The 19,210-nt window shown below is 35.9% G+C and overlaps 3 protein-coding genes across 3 annotated transcripts; all 3 read right to left on the reverse strand.

Annotated features, from left to right (window-relative positions):
* Positions 1-320: 320 nt before the first annotated feature.
* On the reverse strand, positions 321-2,653 carry LOC140883043 (E3 ubiquitin-protein ligase RMA1H1-like). Its single transcript, XM_073289341.1, has 2 exons — positions 2,540-2,653; positions 321-1,296 (listed from the first exon to the last, which is right to left on the reverse strand). The coding sequence occupies exon 2, from the start codon at positions 1,267-1,269 to the stop codon at positions 493-495; it is 777 nt and encodes a 258-aa protein (XP_073145442.1). The 5' UTR covers positions 1,270-1,296; positions 2,540-2,653; the 3' UTR covers positions 321-492.
* A 359-nt stretch (positions 2,654-3,012) lies between these two features.
* On the reverse strand, positions 3,013-4,875 carry LOC140884178 (uncharacterized). Its single transcript, XM_073290846.1, has 2 exons — positions 4,587-4,875; positions 3,013-3,537 (listed from the first exon to the last, which is right to left on the reverse strand). The coding sequence occupies exons 1-2, from the start codon at positions 4,816-4,818 to the stop codon at positions 3,224-3,226; spliced, it is 546 nt and encodes a 181-aa protein (XP_073146947.1). The 5' UTR covers positions 4,819-4,875; the 3' UTR covers positions 3,013-3,223.
* An 8,943-nt stretch (positions 4,876-13,818) lies between these two features.
* LOC140885052 (protein GRIM REAPER) lies at positions 13,819-14,693 on the reverse strand. The gene has a single exon (XM_073291967.1). The coding sequence runs from the start codon at positions 14,673-14,675 to the stop codon at positions 14,190-14,192; it is 486 nt and encodes a 161-aa protein (XP_073148068.1). The 5' UTR covers positions 14,676-14,693; the 3' UTR covers positions 13,819-14,189.
* Between the last annotated feature and the right edge of the window lie 4,517 nt (positions 14,694-19,210).

Consider the following 19,210-nt stretch of genomic DNA (forward strand, 5'->3'; position numbering starts at 1 on the left):
TGTTGGCGAGAAAAAAAAAAAAGGTGAAAAGACAATAAAAACGCAAAAAATAAATATGCCAGCACATTACTGGAGGGCATGGATTTGTTTTTCACTCTCGATATTTTGAAAAGTGCAATAATTACTCCGATGTCTCAAACTTGAGAGCTCGTCCTTCGTTTAGTCACGGAGGCTAGTGCCACAATGATATTTTAAAAAGCAAGAGAAAACTTCTTAAAAGCAAGTGAATCCCACATCCTCGTTTTAATTTGTCTGCCTTTTGTTGTATATATCGGATTTTGGAAATTTGAATTCTATTCATCGGCCAAGCAAGAGATCGATACAAACTGTGACTCAGACACTGCTTCCATAGAATATAAATCGTTATACACAAGATTGACAAGAAAACGTTGTTCCAAAATCCGGTAAACTCAAACAAAAGTTAATAGAATGGATCTATCTCCGACCGGTTGAAAGCACAATCTATCCACAGTATATAATCGCCAGCGAAAACTAAAACAAAATCAGGCAGAGAGCAAAGCAGCAGAAAAGAAAGATGGTTACCCTGTTAAGTGATTTGTCCAGTTGCATTTCTTGACTTCTTAGTCGTGGGCTGCTGTTTCCATGAAGTGAGTAAGAATTGGAATGAGGATAGGCGAACAAACTTGTATCTGAGGGCCTGAACATTGTAGCGAATACCAATTCACCAACCATATTGACGGTTGGACTGGAGAAACCGGTTGTAATAGTGCCATCAAGAGTAGGGGCTAGTGAAGTGTAATTGCCGATAGGGTGGGGAAAGTATTGCTGGTGATGGAATGTCTGATGCTGAGGATGCTGCTGCTGACTCGAATCAGAAATCATGGATGTTGGAGCAGAAACTATGGCATTTGTCCCAAGTGCCGGGGGTCTATTGGGTATGCCCGTATCTATTTGGGGCTTTTTGGGTTCAGGCTCGGACGATGATGAGCCACGCCCATATAGGGGTACCAGCGAGGAAGAAGAGATGTAAGCCTTACAAACGGGGCATTTCGGCTGCTCATCTGCCTCTGCTGAGGGGGATTGAACCTGAAGCCATTTGTAGATGCATGGCCAACAATAGAGATGGCCGCAAAGGGTGACTACTGGTTCACGCGATGAGTCAAAACATATGTTGCAATCAAAACATCCAGTCACATTATCTGTGGTTGTTACTGTTGGAGATACTGAATTCCTTTTTTGATTAAGTGACAAATCCCCCTCGGAACCAAAATGCATGTCAGAGGCATCAAAGATTTGTTGAAAGGCCATGGTAGATACATACAGAGAGACCAAAGTCTGCAAAGTTTGGCGCAGGAGAAGGGAATTATTTTCGCTACGTGTGTATAGGGCAATCAAATAAACATGTTCAGATATTCTACAAGGCAGTGCAAAGTAGAGATCTCAAATGTAAGTCCATATTTAACACAATGCACAAAAAACTAGCAATATAAATGTCAAAAGTGTCTTTACCAAAGAGCATTCAAGTATGAAAAGAAAATAACGCAACCAAGGACCACTGTAAAGCTAAATAATGTAAACAACTTGAGATAGGCTACAATAAAGATGCTCAACACATATAATCATCCAAGTCCAGTAAGCATTAGACATGCAGCAACCGATTTAAAACATAAACAATATAAGACAAAAAAAAATACATTGAATGGCCAATAACTGCTGGACTCTATAGATACCGGACAAAATCTAGATTACAAATAAACAAGATTCTTAAACTAGAATCCAATAAATCTTTTGATTTTTAAGAACTAGCAACAAAACTTCGTTCCAAAAGACCGGCTTATCATAATTCATGAATCTAGTTAAAACCAAATTCCCATCAAACTATTAAATTCAGCCGTAAGGAGTGGACAAATTGGTTTTGCTTCATAGTTTCTGAAGACGTGAAAGGCAATGATTTTACAGAAAATTCCGATAACTTTGTTAGCTAAGTTCAAAGAACCATAGAATATCTCCTGAAAACACATCATATCAGCTATAATAATTAGTCTTAACGAGGATCCAAGAATCTTAAACCATGGTTTTTCGCAAAAGTTAAAATCCAAAACTCGAAATCGAAGTGTGACAAAGGAGATTAAATCAAACGACGAAAATCCAACACGCCTTGTTAGAGATGAGAAAGGTATGTAAGAACATGCAACCATAAACTGCAATTGTCTTGGGTCAAGATATAGGAATCAACAAGATAAAGCAGAAATATTTCTTCCTACAGGAACAACACAGCAGAAAAATAAAAATCAATTCATTCATCATAAATGATATGAAAATAACAAAAAATTAACCAAAAAAAAAACCCACCTTTAATTCCAAAATTCAGCCGAAAAACGAAAAATTAAGAAAACTACAGAACCATAATGCCTCAGACCTTTAAAAAAGGTAAAGAAACAACGCTACATATGAATAAAAACCACACAAAAAGAACATGAAATTAGAACACAAATTTAAAGAATCAAAGAGAAAACAAATCACATAAAATTCCACGAAATCAAACGAAGAAATCCAAAAAAAAAGGTAGAGATCGTACCTGGAGATATCGATCGAACGAGCAAAGTAGAGAGAGAAAGAACCGAATCAATGGATCGTCATAATAAAATATGTAGAGAGAGGAATCAGCTGGGAATGGATATTTTAGGTGAACTTCCACGAACAAATGATTCATAATCACAAAATGATCCCTTCTTTTATTATTAAACTGTTTTGCATCCTATATGTTATGAAAATTATAGTTTTAGACCAAAACGTATTTGTAAATTGTAATACGTTCTCGTGAAAATTGTAATTCTATCACATATATTATCAAATTCAATTGCAATTTTAATCAAATATATTGTCAAATTTTCATTATGAGTTCTTTATTTTTCATTTTTTGATAAATTTAATTCGTTTGAAAATGACCAAAATTGTCAAAAAAAAACGAAGATAGTTGGTTAAAAATGAAATTAAATTTGATAAGGTAGAAGAACTAAATCACGAAGAGCCAAATATTTCTCATGTTCGAAGAGAATAGGTTAATTTATTCATGTACGTAGTAAGAGTAATGAGATGAACGCACAAATTACTTCCAAACTTCTTGTAAACATTTTCATCCACAGAGAAGAAAAAACAGAATCAAACACTATTTAGGAATGTAAGATTCAATAATAAGGTAAAAATGAACCAAATAGATGAGAGTTTGGTTTCCGGAAAACATATTTACACACTGACCAATCTACAAGAATTTTTCAATGGCTGTAACCAGTGCCGATTCTGGAACTGCACCGATGATTGCATCTTTCTTCTCCCCATTCTTGAAAATGATAACGGTTGGAATGCTCCGGATACCATGTTGGGTGGCGATCGCTGGACTGGCATCAGTGTTAACCTTGAAGCATTTAAGCTTTCCAGCATATACCTTGGCAAGTTTATCGATGGTGGGGTGAATCATGCGGCATGGTCCACACCATGGTGCCCAAAACTCGACCAGAACCGGTAAATCACTGTCGAGTACAAGGGATTTCCAGGTGGAATCAGTAACAGCAGCCACTGCAGATATTATTCAAAATAATATCATAAGCCATAGTTGTGATTGATGCATGATAATTGATACCAACAGACTGAAATGCTTGCGGCACAAGTTGAAACTCACATCATTATCAAAGAACGGTGCAGAATTGTGGTTGGAATACTATGATTACTATGCAGAAGCGTAGAGAAGCATGTAAGTAGACTCTAATGAGATCCTTCATTTATGTTGAGGAGGGCAAACGACTCAAGATTGACATATCGGTATTTTCACATATAGAAAAACGGCAAACCAGGCAAGACATGCATGGAAAAATAGTTGGAAATAAACCGAATCAGATCATACATCAACATGCACAGCTGCATCAATTGGTATCAGCAGATTTGTGCTAGTATTAGGCTCAATCGACAATGGAAAACAACTGAGGGATGATGAACTGAAACAAAGACAAAGGAACAAAAGGATAAATCCCACTGAATAAGACAGGAGAGTAGGAGTCGGGACATGTTTATATCGTTTGTTATTCTCTGTTTGTTTTAGCCTAGTTCGGAAAGAAATTGGGAAGGGTTTCCCAATTTAACTTTTCTCAGGACCACCTACGTTAAAATGCTATCTGATGTATGCATGCTCTAAAGACAGATTTTCAGATGTCACTTTAGCTCCCCGTTCAAGCATAGTTCAAAATTCAAAGCATGCTGGTGCGCAGCAAAACTCCTTAAGTGCATGACTTAAAGCAACAGATAAACCCTAAGAAGCATGATTCAAGAATGTGAAAATACCCAAACGAACTTTGGAATAGAAAACACCAGCTCAAAATAGCCCATGTGCTATTTATTTATTACATCATTAGGAAAGCCAAAGAACCACAAAAAAAATAAAAATTAAAAAAAGGAAGCACTTGCCAGAAATTCCAGCATATCTCTCTCTTGAAACTAAATTTCCAGCAGAAAAATGACAAATTTCACGCTAAATTGCACAGCCACAAAACAGCTACTTCCAGTAAAATCGGCACCCTATATTTCAAAAGATGTATATATACATTTCGCGCGAATAACATAGTAATCCGAACCTTCGACAGCTGTCTCCTGCGCCTCGCAGACGATACGACTCCCACGGCGAGTAAGTTTGGAGAGCGAACTCGCCGACGCCAACGAGTGAGCGGGACGACTCTTGAGCCCTCTGAACGCGGAAAATGCGACGGAATCCCGGCGAGTACGGGATGGACCCGGCGGCGGCGGCAAGGAAGACGACGGAATAGCGGCGGCGCGAGGTATGATTAGGGTTTCCATCACAGCGGGCATGCGAAACACACGCAGTGTGAGTGTGAGACGGTCGATGGAATAATCCAGAAGAGTGTGGTGCAGTGAAGCAGAGTTTGGATGAGGTGATGATGATATACGGTTACTAGACGTTGTTTCCTTATTGGGCTTGGGTCATTCAAAATTTGGGCTTTGTAATTCTGAAAGCCCAATCACGGGCACCTGCCTTGAAATAGTCCACAACACTTTTCTGTTCTCTGGATATGATGATATGGATTATTATTAACAATTAAACACGTGAAATATTATGAATAAATAAATATAATAAATAAGAGACAAAATATTCAATCCATCTCTTTTTTTAAAAAAAAAAAATAACAACAACAATAAATTGAATATCTCAAGCACCGTAAACAGTTAAAATAATAAAAACGATTTATTGTTGATTTTGGTAAAAATAGAATCGAGCATTAAATAAAACAAAAGATGAATAATTAAACAATATTTTATTTTTCCGATGCCTTAAAAGATTCCAAATTTGGGTGTTTTTAAAATGAAAACTTTACTGAATTTCATGTCATTGTAAATTTATTAATAATTATTATAAGTTTTTATACTTATTAAGATAACTAAACTTATTAAAAATAATTTATAAACTCCTAGAACTTATAAGATGGTTTATAGGATCTCTATAGCTGTCAGAAGTTATTTTAAAAATAAATTGTTAAAATATTCGTTTAAATTATTTATTTTAAACAAATAAAAGATGTTTATTTATTTGACATTATAAGAGCTTTTTATTGTCAAAATTATCAACAAAAAAAAGTATAATAATATGAAGGATATGTAAAACAGTTTTAGAATTAATTTTATCATGAATATTAATTAAATTGTAAGATATTTCTTAAAACATAGGGGCACTCCAAATTTTTTTTAAAAACAGCTTATTTTGATTGTTTATAAGTTAATTGTTTGATCAAATTGTTGTCAAAAAAATTCGAAGAGTTTATACATAATTAAATGCAATGTCTTGAATTTAATTTTCGATCCTAGCTATTTGAAATATATTTTTAATTAGTAATATTTATATAACTTAGCTATAGTTCTTACATTTTTTTTTTTTTTTGAATCCTATATTATACGTTCTTAATTTTTGTATATCTCGATAGTGGGAAGTCCAAGGCCGGCTCCCTTGGAGCCGGCCTAGGCGGTTGCCTAGGGCGCCTTCCCTTGACAGGTGCTAAAAAAAAATTTTGAGTATTTTTTTATATTTGAAATATTATTTGAGTCTATTTATTTTGTTTAAAATTCAAAATTATGGTCAATTTTTTATATATTTTTTCATCATTTTTTTAGTAAAAAAAAATATCTTTTTATTTAAACAAAAATCTATTTTTTCGTTAAATTAATCATCTCAGAGGAGTTAGGGTATTCAAATTAGGTTAATCATCTTTTTTTTATTTATTGAATTAGATGAGATTTATTTTTGTCTATTTTTGTACCGCAGTTGATTTTTTTTATTGATTTAATTTTTTATCTCGATAAACTAAATTTTTGTAATTTTCTTATTCGACAATGAAAATTATTTTTACTTAATTAGATTATAACTATTCCTTGTTTATGTTTGTTGGGATCGGTTCAGAGGGTAGAGGGGGGGTGAATACACTCTGAAACTTTTCTTCTTCTTCTTTAAAATGATCAAGTGAGGTTTAGTTCACTTAATCAGTTTTCTCAACTTCTAAAACGTTTTGAACAACTTAAATAGTGCGGAAATAGTTCAGAGGTTTTAGTGATGCAAAGTTTATAATGCAATGTATGAGCAGGATGTAAGATAAATGGCAGTAAATGCTAAAGCACGATTTTATGGAAGTTCGAAGGCTTAATCCTTCTACGTCTCCCCTTCTTCCACTTAGGAAGGAATTCACTAGAAGACTTTGGTTATTACAACGTCTTGTAATACACCCACTTCAGACTTAGGACTTATCCAATGCCTAATCCGAAACTCCTAGATTTACACAGATAAGATTCTCAGTTCTTATCAGACTGGTGGAAGCTTTCAGAGCAGCTTCAAGTCTCTTCAACACTGAGTATAGTTGAGTTGAGCTTCTCAGACTGCAGAGCGGTCGAGAGGCTTGAAAACCCTAGGATGATCCTTGACGATCAGATATGTGAACTGTAGGCGAGGGTTTATTTGAGCAGCAGATGAATGATCTTGTAAGTGTGCTCAAGTATATCAGATGAGGACTTTTGATATTAGTCAAGTGATTGAAATTTTTCTGAGTTGCTTGTCTCTCTTCGTTGTCTCGTATCACTTGTTGTTGTTCTTGTTGTAGTTCTCTTTTTGAGCAATCTTCCCTTTATATAGGTCAATCATCAACGTCTTTATTTTGAACGTTCTGATGCTGCATTGAATGCACATTTAATGCTCATAAATGCATTGATGATTCTGCATGAGGATCGTACACTGCAGACAACTTCCAGGGTCCAAAACTGGAATAAACGGTCGAATGCTTTATCTGCAGTCATTCTGTGTTTTTGCCATTTTGGTACAACCTGTTGTCTTGATTTGCAGGAGTCAACAAATCTTCTGAAACGCCGGTTCTGCTTTTAATAAAGGATCCTGCAAAGAACATCTTGTCACAGGTACTTGTCTCGAGATATCTAGATAGGCAGTTGGCATTCTACCGGTAGAGATATTTGTCCTCTGCTGGTTTGAATAACCAGTCGATAAGCTTGTGACTTCAACCGGTCGAGAGATAAAGGCGGTTGACAAGCTTCCGGTAGATAGATTTATCCTCTGCTGGTTTTGATAGCCAGTCGATAGGCTTGTGACTTCAGCCGGTCGAGGGCAAAGGCGGTTGACAAGCTTCCGGTAGAAGTTGTAGTAGATTCCTGAAATACAATGGTTGGCAGCACATTCCTATACAATGAGTTGTTGTTTGTTATCACCAAAATATCGGATTCAACAATTTCCCCCTTTTTGGTGATGACAAAACTTAAGTGCTCCAAGAACAATATGAAAGCATTAGAATGAACTTCATTGAGAGAATGAATTTCATTAAGTACAATAAACATTTTTATTACACCTACAGAAAAAAAAATGCGGCTGTGATAAGTAAAGAAGAGATAAGTTGTTCATCTTTTGAACCAACTGGCTCCTCCTGACCTATCGCCTTCTCTTCTTCTTCTGTCGGCTTCTTCTTTTCTTCTGGACTCTTCTTCACGTCTTCTTGCCTCTGCTGCTCTACGTTGCTCTTCTTCCCCCTTTTTGGCATCACCTTGGTTGAGCCGAAGGATGACCTCAGTGAGTTGAGTGCCAAGGCAGGCTTGCATAGTGTCTATTTTTGCATCGATTTGAGCAAGTAGAGTGGCTTGCATAGTGTCCATCCGATCATTCAACTGCTTATGAAGGCGATTTTCGGATCGGATAACTTGTTCGGAGACGGTAGAGAGCGTGTTGATTTGAGTGCGATGATGATTAGTGATCTCTGTGGACAGACGAGCAAGGTCTCGAGACACGGTCTCGAAATGCCGAATCATCGTCTGGCGTGAATTATCGACCGATAAGGATGAGTTTGTTATGTCTTGAGAGAAGGACCTAACCGTTTGCATGAGCTCATGAAGCCGATTTATCAAGGTATGATCTAGAGCTGCGGCCATGGCTTCAATTAAAGAATCATCAGTCTGAATCATTTGCCCTTCTGAGTCATTTCTTGGTGAAACCGGGCTAGACTCACGATGATGTGGTGCGGGTGAACTTGCTGGAGAGCTACCCGATGGACCTTCCAATAATGGTACAGTTGGAGATGTAATAGTTTCGACTGCAGCCAATATGGTTGGTGGAGTACCAAGATCAGCACTTGGTTCATCCATAATGAGATCTTCCATAAACTTTTCAGTAGATGGAGACGGTTGAAGTGCTGGATCAGCATCAGTCACTTGCTGTTCTGGAGATGCAGGTGATACAATAGTGCTTGATATCTCCGTTGGGGGCACTGTTGCTTCACTACTGCAAGGAGCCTCTGTCACAGAGGTGACAGGTATCTCTTGTGCAACCACTTCTAAAACATCTTGTGAATGACCGGGAGAAGTGTGAGCGGTCGTCACGGGAGAGGAGTGAGCAATCACAACTGCTTCCGGTTGAGTAACTGCTTGGACTGCGGTTGAGGAGGGGTCGACCGATGAAGATGCTGCTACACTCGATCTTAGAGCATATGATTGAAAGAGGTCAGCAGTGATGAGATCGGTCAGAATCCCATCTGAAGAAGGGAGAGCATAGACGTCTTCTTCACCCTGATCTTGAGTGAGAAAGGTTTTCATCATCACTTGTGCTTCCAGCACATAAGCTTGCAAACAGGCTGCTGAAGCTGGTGTTTTGACATTGTTGAGAGCTTGGAAGTGCTGAAGTAGTTGAGTGATTTGACGTAGACTATCCTGTAGTCCAGTCAAAATCACAAAGTCATCGGCAGCGGTAGGACTCTTGGATTTGAAATTCTTGACACGCTCATTAATTAGCAGTGATAGCAGGCTTCCTCGAAGCTTCAAGTCTATGAGATGTCTTCTTCCCAGAGCCTCCACGATGTCTTCAGTATCAGCAAATAGAAGCATCTTCTGCTCAATGACGTTTAGAGATTTCCATTTAGGAAATATTTGAGCGAGTGTCAAGTGAGTGCGGGAGTGATGCCATCTGTCAAAACGTTGTAGATGACGCTTGACAGTACGGAGCACGTGAGAGATGATCATATTGAGTTCTATCGTAGCTGCTGGTTGAGCCTTGGGTGTGTAGATCATCACACCTTTCCCTTTGTCTTTGGGATCAGCTAGAGTGACCTCAGGAGCTGATGAGGCACCTTCCCGGATTATCACACCTTTTGTAGGACGAGGAGCAGTAGAAGCAACAACGGTAGTAGTCTCGACCGTTGGCAGGGTAGGAGCAAGTCCAGAAAGAGACTTTAGCTTCTTGTGCTGCCTCTTCTTCTCGCCTGCAGGCGTGGATGATACAGCTGCTTTGGAGACCGAAGGGGATGACCTGCTGAAAGCTTGAATCAGTGGAACATTCTCACGTGATTCATCTTCAGAGTCAGATTCGATGATCAGTTGACGCTTGGCAGACTTTTTGGTATGGACTGGTTTGGCCACGACCGAAACCGTTGAAAGCGGTTGAGGGATAGCAATAACCTTTGCGGTTGAGGGCAAGGTGTCGACCGCAGTCTCTTTCTTGTTCAGGAATTTGAGAATCGTAGACTTGTTGAGCCATTTGGTGGGATGCAGAGGCTCAGTCTTGGAAAAGTCCACTCCAAGGACGCCCAAGATGTGGCAGATTTGCAAAGCAAATCCCTCGGATTGCCCTTTGCCCCTGATCATTTCACATAGAATATTGAACAGAATGTCTGACCAGTTTATGTTGATCTTGGAGGCAATACAAGCCATGTATTGAAATTTTTCCAGCGTCACCTTGTCGTAAGATCCAGCCTTGGCCAGAAGATTCTTGGCCACGATATTAGTCAGTAGCCTGAATGGAGCTTTGAGAGATGTCTTCTAGGCCGGCAGTTTGATCGGAGCATCAGTAGTTGAGAACTCCTTCAACCAATAAGAGCAGTTACCATCTGGAAGATCCGTGCATTTTGTCAAACCCCTGGAGGGCAGATCAAATGTGCTGGCGAAGAACTTCTGATTGAAGGAGTAGACCTCTGTCTTGATCAAGCATTTGATAGTCCCATGCTCGATTTGAGCGATTGCGAAGAACTCCTTCAGAACAGGCAAATCGCAGATGGCGCTGCATTCCAGAAATTTCTTCAGTCCAGAGGCTTCAAGCATGGTGAAGACCTCAGTTATTCCTGCGTTGTTTGCCTTAACAACGGAATCAAAGTTGATGGCGAGGCAAGTCTTCTGGATCGACATGATATCTGTAGATAAGAACTCGAGCAAAGAGTAAGCAAAAGCTTGAGAGTAATTCGATGGAGCGTTTAATACAATATGAAAGTTTTTAGCAAAGGTGAAAGATTGATATACGAGTGTAAAGAAGTATATATAGGAACCTATGGGCCATAGGGTGATGTCATGAAAAGTATTTTTGAAATTCAAAAAGTTTTGAAGAGCATAATCACGGCGCCCAATTAATGTCATTTGGTTCAAAGCACCAAGCTGCTAGTACGAAGCCTGTCAGAGACTAGTTAAAGGCGGATGATATGCCAATATTAATGGCAACGTAACAGCTAATCTATTAATGTCATATTGACAATCATTCCCCCTAAACACATGCATACTAACTTAAATCTACTAAGCCAAGAATATTTCAAAAATATGAAAACTTAGCGTCCGGTAGAGGCTTGGTGAATATGTCTGCTGCTTGCTGATCGGTAGAGATGTATTCCAGCCTGATTTCTTTCTTTAAGACATGATCTCGGATAAAGTGATGCCTGACATCAATGTGCTTTGTCCGAGAGTGCATCACTGGATTGTGAGTGATGGCTATGGCACTTGTATTGTCACAGTAGATTGGAGCTTCACTCGACCGAATCCCATAATCATTAAGCTGCTGTTGAATCCAGAGTATTTGAGCACAACAGCTGCCAGCAGCAAGGTATTCTGCTTCGGCGGTCGAGGTAGCAATTGATGTCTGCTTCTTACTTGACCACGAAATTAGTCTATCTCCAAGGAATTGACATGTGCCACTTGTACTTTTGCGATCAATTCTACAACCTGCATAATCTGCATCTGAATAGCCAATAAGATTAAGATTTGAATCTTTGGGATACCAAAGACCCACATTAGTAGTTCCTTTAATATATTTAAGTATTCGTTTGGTAGCAATGAAATGAGATTGCTTAGGTGCGGCTTGAAATCTAGCACATAAACAAACTGAATACATGATATCCGGTCGACTGGCAGTCAAATAGAGCAGTGAACCAATAAGGCCTCGATACATGGTTACCTCGACCGGAATTCCCCCTTCATCTTTATCAAGCTTAATTGATGTACTCATGGGGGTAGATACAGTTGAGCATTGTTCCATTCCAAACTTCTTTACCAATTCCTTGGCATACTTGGACTGATTGATGAATATTCCAGTTTCAAGTTGCTTTACTTGAAGTCCAAGAAAGAAGTTTAGCTCGCCCATCATGCTCATTTCAAACTTCTCCTTCATCAGTTTAGAGAACTTTGAGCACAACTTGGGGTTAGTTGACCCAAATATAATGTCATCAACATAAATTTGTACTAGTAACACATGATCACCTTTTACAAATTTAAACAGGGTCTTATCGACCGTTCCAATTTGGAAATCATGTTCCAGTAAAAATTTTAGCAAAGTGTCATACCAAGCACGCGGTGCTTGTTTTAATCCATAGAGAGCTTTGTCAAGTTTATAGATATATTGAGGATGAGTAGGATTGACAAAACCTGGTGGTTGTTCAACGTACACCTCTTCTTGAAGTAGACCATTGAGGAATGCAGACTTCACATCCATTTGATAAACTTTAAAATTCTTGAAGGCTGCATGAGCAAGAAAGATGCGGATTGCTTCTAGTCTTGCAACTGGCGCGAAAGATTCCTCAAAGTCTATGCCTTCTTCTTGTCTGAATCCTTGAGCAACAAGTCGAGCTTTGTTACGCACAACAGTGCCATGTTCATCGAGCTTGTTACGAAACACCCATCTAGTTCCAATCACATTTTGATTTTTCGGTCGAGGAACTAGATGCCAAACATTGTTGCGGGTGAATTGATTCAACTCTTCTTGCATAGCTTCAATCCAGCTGGCATCTGATAGAGCTTCATCTATTTTCTTGGGTTCTACCTGAGATATGAAAGCGGCATGCAAGAATTCATTAATCATTTGACCACGCGTTTTTCGAAGAGCAGAAGGGTCACCTATGCCAGGGTCCAAAACTGGAATAAACGGTCGAATGCTTTATCTGCAGTCATTCTGTGTTTTTGCCATTTTGGTACAACCTGTTGTCTTGATTTGTAGGAGTCAACAAATCTTCTGAAACGCCGGTTCTGCTTTTAATAAAGGATCCTGCAAAGAACATCTTGTCACAGGTACTTGTCTCGAGATATCTAGATAGGCAGTTGGCATTCTACCGGTAGAGATATTTGTCCTCTGGTTTGAATAACCAGTCGATAAGCTTGTGACTTCAACCGGTCGAGAGATAAAGGCGGTTGACAAGCTTCCGGTAGATAGATTTATCCTCTGCTGGTTTTGATAGCCAGTCGATAGGCTTGTGACTTCAGCCGGTCGAGGGCAAAGGCGGTTGACAAGCTTCCGGTAGAAGTTGTAGTAGATTCCTGAAATACAATGGTTGGCAGCACATTCCTATACAATGAGTTGTTGTTTGTTATCACCAAAATATCGGATTCAACAATGTTACTATTTAAATTATAATTTTTTTTTGTCAAATTTGTTGTGACAAAAATATATTATTTATATTTTCTTAATTTGGAGATTCTTATTCAACTTTTAGTATGCATTCATTCATCTCTGACTCATTAAATTTGAGTATTCATTGAGTTCTTTTTTTTGTTTTAGTTTTTTTTTTTATATTTTGATTCAATCGTTGTTTATGTCATTATATTTAGTTACAAAAATTTGAAAATTTGATTTTTAGATGATGAAATGATTGTATTGATATTTAATTAAAAAAATATTATATAGCTCTCTCTCCTGAATATTTACCTAGGGCCTCTAATATTCTGAAGACGGCTCTAATGGGAACCACTAAAAGTCAATCGTTTTCATTACTAATAAATAATTTTGTATACCAATAATCTAATTAAAGTTTCAAAAAAAATATTCTAATTACATAATCCAGATCCCCAACTCCAAGATTTCATTAGTAAATCATGCAAACGCAATCTACTTATAATATGCGCGCGCACACTCTTTTGGTAAAGATTGTTTTGATGAAATTAAGGAAAAATGGAAATGGTTCCAAATATGATATTTTCACTTGACAAAGCATATAGCAAACCATTTACATGTAAAACAAGATATTTAAGTACCTTCAATACACTTTTAACATGCATGAAAATTCAGAACATAAAAGTTTACAATATATAACAACATGGATCCATTTACATATTTTATTTCAAATGATATTTCAGTCTCTCATTTGAGATACATAACAAAAGTTCTTTGAGTCTTTGATGCGCAAATATCAAGATCATGTTTGGATAGAAGGATTTAGATTCAATAAATATTGAGATGAATTTGAGACATAACTTCAAATCCATCGATCCAAACGTAACCTAAACTTATTTGTGTTACTATCATGAGACTGAAAAATCATTTTAAAATAGTATATTTGGTATATATTTAGATCCTAGAAATTCAATGAGGATGTGAATGTATATTGTAAGAAAGACAAAAAAAACTCGTCGCATAGGGTTTCTCCCCAATATTGCTCTAGCTTGCTTCATGCATACCCGCACACACCAAAGTCACATGTAACCCCACCGCACTTCCGGTTGCATTTCCCGCAATTGTCCGTGCTCGTCCTCACGTTGGTACAAACGCCGCCGCAGCACCGCTCCCACTGCTGGCATCTCCGGCCACACGCCCCGCAGTTATTCCAATCACTGAGCACGTCCCGGCAATGTTTCTTGCAGCAATAAAGAAGGCCGGTCCCTTTATTCGCGGACACCCCGTTACACACATTAGGGTTATTTTTCGCGTCACAGCTCGCGCCTTTCTTCAAGACCTTGTTGCTTGTGGCAACCAAGAATCTACTCCTCGTACTTAATCGGTTGCCCCCGAGAGGCGAGTCGAGCACGTATTCTTCGACGTCGTCGTTTTCTTCATCTTCTAAAGATGATGCATTTTGAAAATGGAGGTTTAGTATCAAGAAGATGAATAGGGAAAGAATGACTACTAAGGGTTTGGATCTTGTGGTTTTGGCCATTCTTTCTTATCGATTGTGGAGTTTGTCTTTGAGTGTAAATGAAGGGAAGATGGCTGGTGGGTTTAAATAAACTTTGGGTATTGTGACAAGAAAATGTATATTTTAGACAAATTAAATTTCAAAATTTTTAGATATTTCACATCTACGTTTTTAAATAAATATTAATTAATTATAATAAAGGTTCACCTATATATATTAATTCAATGCATGTACCGCATAAAATATTAGCACTTGTTTCTCGGATATTATATTTTATTTAAATTAAGATACAAGGTATGGACAAAAGTGCATGAAATTAATGCTCCCATCACATGAAAATAGTTAATTATATTTTTATGTTTAAAATTATTAGAATATTATTTCAAAAGGGCGCCGGGGAAATGTAAGAATATATATATAGAGGAATGCTCAGCTGTCCAATCATGTTTTCTCACTTGGTTAGCGACCACTAAAATCCGATAGTGGGTTTTTGTGGGTTTTTTTTTTTGTTTTTTTTGCATCACTAAAACCCATTACCGGGTTTTAGTGGTCGCGGACCAAGTAGGAAAACATGGTTGAGCAGCTAAAAATTTATATATATATATATATATAATTATTGGATCATGTATCATTTTCCATATTCTAGGAGAATGAAAGGATACCACTCATTTTCATATCTCTCAATTATGTTAATTTTTTTACTTTTATGTAAAAGTTTCCTACTATGGTAGACGTGTTTCAGAAGGCTTCTAGGAAGCATTTCTCAGTTTTTCATTAACAAAATTTCACAAAATCTTAAAATTTTGTTAAGAAAAAGCTGAGAAGTGTTTCTAAGAAGCTCTCATAAACACTACCTATATAATTATATGTTTATGTGCCACAACGCATTATATAATTATATGTTTGTGTGTCACAATGCATTGAAGGTGAGTAGGCTTGATTGGAGTGACAGATTGAAGGGAGGCCTGGTGGGACTTCGTTTGAGGGGATGATTGTTAGGAATGATCAACCAAAGTCTCACATTTGAAAAAATTAAAGGAAAGATCATGGATTAATATATGGAATGATATCTCTATTAGTACGAGACCTTTTGGGTGGGTTCTCAAAATCAAAACCATGAGGGCTTATGCCCAAAGTGGACAATATCACACCATTGTAGAGATATCCGGATTCCATTGACCTAACAATTTATATACTAATTTAAAATTTTCAATAAATCGGTCTTTCTGAATAAATCACTAAATATTCATTTCAGTTTTAGGTAATCCTAGAATGCACATTTTCTCAAAAATTAAAATGAAAACGAATTAAAGAATTTCAAAAAGTTCCATAAAATATATATTAAGCTAATTATTTTCGGGGAGGTGAAATAAAATTTGAAACTTATAAGACAGCAATAACATTAATTAAGGGCCACTTGCTTAGTTGAATTTGCATGTTTGTCTTCTTAATTAATTAATTAAATTAGCGGTGCATGCATGCCTTGATCTGTGAACGTACTGTTAGATTCTTTGCTGACGTTTTATATTATACAAGCGATCATATGCACGATGTTTTCAAGTGAATTAAACTCATGAGCTTTTTCTTTCTTTCTTTTTTCAATTTACAATATATATATATATATTTTATGACGTGAGAACCGCAGTAGAATTTACAATATTTCATGCTCAGTACCATGGGTGTTATTTTTGAAAATTTCATTGAACAAGGTGAAGACATTTTTCTGAGTATATGCAACACAAAATTTAAATGATTAAAATATAAAATTATGTGATAATCGATTATTACATATCTCTGTTTTTAAAAAAAAAATTGGGTTTGCAGGATTTGTCTGAACATTAACGACACGAAGAAAAAATTAATGTAAAAAAAAATGTTCAGCGATTATAAAATATGAGGGCAGCTTCTTAAGCAGATGTTATTGGAAAAGATGAATCATTAAAGTTACAGTAAAAAAAATAGAGTAGGGATATTTTTGGAATTTCAGGAAGTTAAACCAAAACGTGATTATTATAAGATACATATCATTCTTTATTAAATGACGATGAATGTAGATTTTCGTTCAAATAACGATCCGATTTAATTTGGTCCTTCTCAATAATTTTTATGGATTTTTTTAATGAAATTTCAATTATTAATTGTATGATAAAAATCACCTTAGTCTACCATATGTCTTTTTTATTTATGATTTCGTAATATATTTTTGTGAGTTTTTGGTAAACAATGATATATATATATAATATACGTATTAATTAATGATATTAAATGACTATAGAGGATTTTTATGTTAATAATATTATTATTTTTTATTGCATATATAAACCAAATCGAAAAAAAAACTAGTCTACTTTTCCTCAGGTACCGATTATTAAAAAAAATTATTTATTTTATTTCCAATAAAACTCTTCATTACTTGAAAATATATATAGTGACGTGACGCAACGATTTGACATTCATTATCAGTCTAAATCAAATTTAAATACAAAATACAAAAATGAAGGAGTACTTTAAAAATAAATTCTATTTTGGATGGAACCTCAAACACCCCAAGGATTCCGAAAAAATTATATCACAGGGCTCGAGATCTTTGATTCAAGCTCAAGCTAATCGACAAAAGCCCTAAATTCATATGTCTTCATATTTATTAATGAAAATTCATCATATTATATATGTTCTATATTTTAAAATACTAAATGGAAATGTTATAATTACAAATTAGATTAATGATTTTGTGGGCTTCGATCACATGAACTTGCTGAAACTTCATGTTATGTTTTTCGTACGTATTTAATTTCCAATATTTCGGTTTTAAATAATGATAAAGTGGGTAGATATATAAAGTGTAATGAAAAATCTAGCAATTTTAGAACATTTAAAATTTAATCACTATACATAAATATGATGCTTTTGAATTTTTTTTCTTATTTCTTTTCAAATCACAAAATAATTTGGCATGCATGTACTTAAAGTACTTTTATTTAATTTGGATGATCTGAATCAAAAATAGAAGCAAACCACAAACTTAATTCGTGAATATTACTCTAAGATTAATTTTTTTATATATTTTAATTGTTGGATTTGGTTGAATATGTATCTCACAAAATTGATTTGTGGTATGATCTCGTATGATTTTTTGTGAAAAATAAATATTTAATTATTCAATTTAAATAATGACATTCATTTATTATTTTTTAGTTATATGAGGTGAGGTTTTAATTTCGCTGTTATTTGGGATTAAGTTCATACCTCTTCTTTCCCTATCTATTAGGAATTATTATTATTTTTTGTCAACTTTTGCATTATTTTGCAACTTAAGATGGGTTGAAAAATAAAATCCAACGCATGCATGATAATTATGATGAATTAATAAGCTTAGAATTTTCCCACATATATTAATCTGACTTTTAGAGAAGGGTTTACCGTTGACCACCTCCCTCTGCCATGAATAGAATTTGATTATTGCCTAATAAATGAATAGCTCAATTAATAGTGGGAATAATTAATATATTTTTGGCATTGACTTCAAAAATTTTTTAAAAAAAACATAATTAATGAAATAAACAATTCGAAAATGGAATATAAGCAGCGCATTACACTGACCAAAAACACTAATTTCTTCTTCCCATAGGTTTCCGTATGTGCACATAACACATGGAAATGATCCCATTTTCTGCCGAGAGATGCGAAGAAATAGCACTGTCGGCAGCACATTGTCACGTTGAGTCTCATGATGAGCTCAGTCTTTGTTTCGACGAGGACGAGGACGAGAACGAGAACGAGAACGAGGGCGAGGATGGCGACGTAAATATTTTTTTGTAGATCATGTATTTATGAATAGATTATCAAAAAAATTAGTAGTTGAGTGATCTACGTACGTATGTACATGCATGTGCTTCATAATTCGAACACTAATAATACATGAGAAATTAATTAAAAAATTTATAGGGGAACAACCAATTAATTAACTCTCTTTGCTTGATCGATGAGACATAGAACTAGATCAACTCATGATTAATTTTGCATTCCAAATCATGGAAAATCAAATTTCTTGAGTGTTTGATGATTTTTACGCCGTATATACTTTTAAGTCAATATGAAGTTATATAGTATATATGATGTATATTCTCACGTGAGAGGCGATTTATTTAATATAACTACGAAAAAAATATTAATATCACTAGCAATTGCATGATGAATATAAATTTTGCTAAATTTTTATGTTAGCTTAAAATTAACTCATGATCGCAATCATAAATTTAATAATTAATCATATTAAGCTCCCAAATTCCATTTTTTGAATTGGAATTAACCAGTTTCGGGTTTAGACTTTAGCCAACAGTTTTACTTTTATATATTAAAATATAATTGGTGTCGTGTTGTAAATTTTAACCTTTATTCTATTGAATTTTCAATCATATTTTGACATATTCCAAAATCTAAGTAGTCCTGTATCCATCCCCTCATACAATTCCTGATTCAACCATGCATGTGAATTCCGTTCATAGATGCAATATTCTGACAGGAGATGATCATAATTAAGTTGGAATATTAATAAA

The sequence above is a fragment of the Henckelia pumila genome, chromosome 2, assembly GCF_033568475.1.
Source record: "Henckelia pumila isolate YLH828 chromosome 2, ASM3356847v2, whole genome shotgun sequence".
Taxonomy (NCBI): Eukaryota; Viridiplantae; Streptophyta; class Magnoliopsida; order Lamiales; family Gesneriaceae; genus Henckelia; species Henckelia pumila.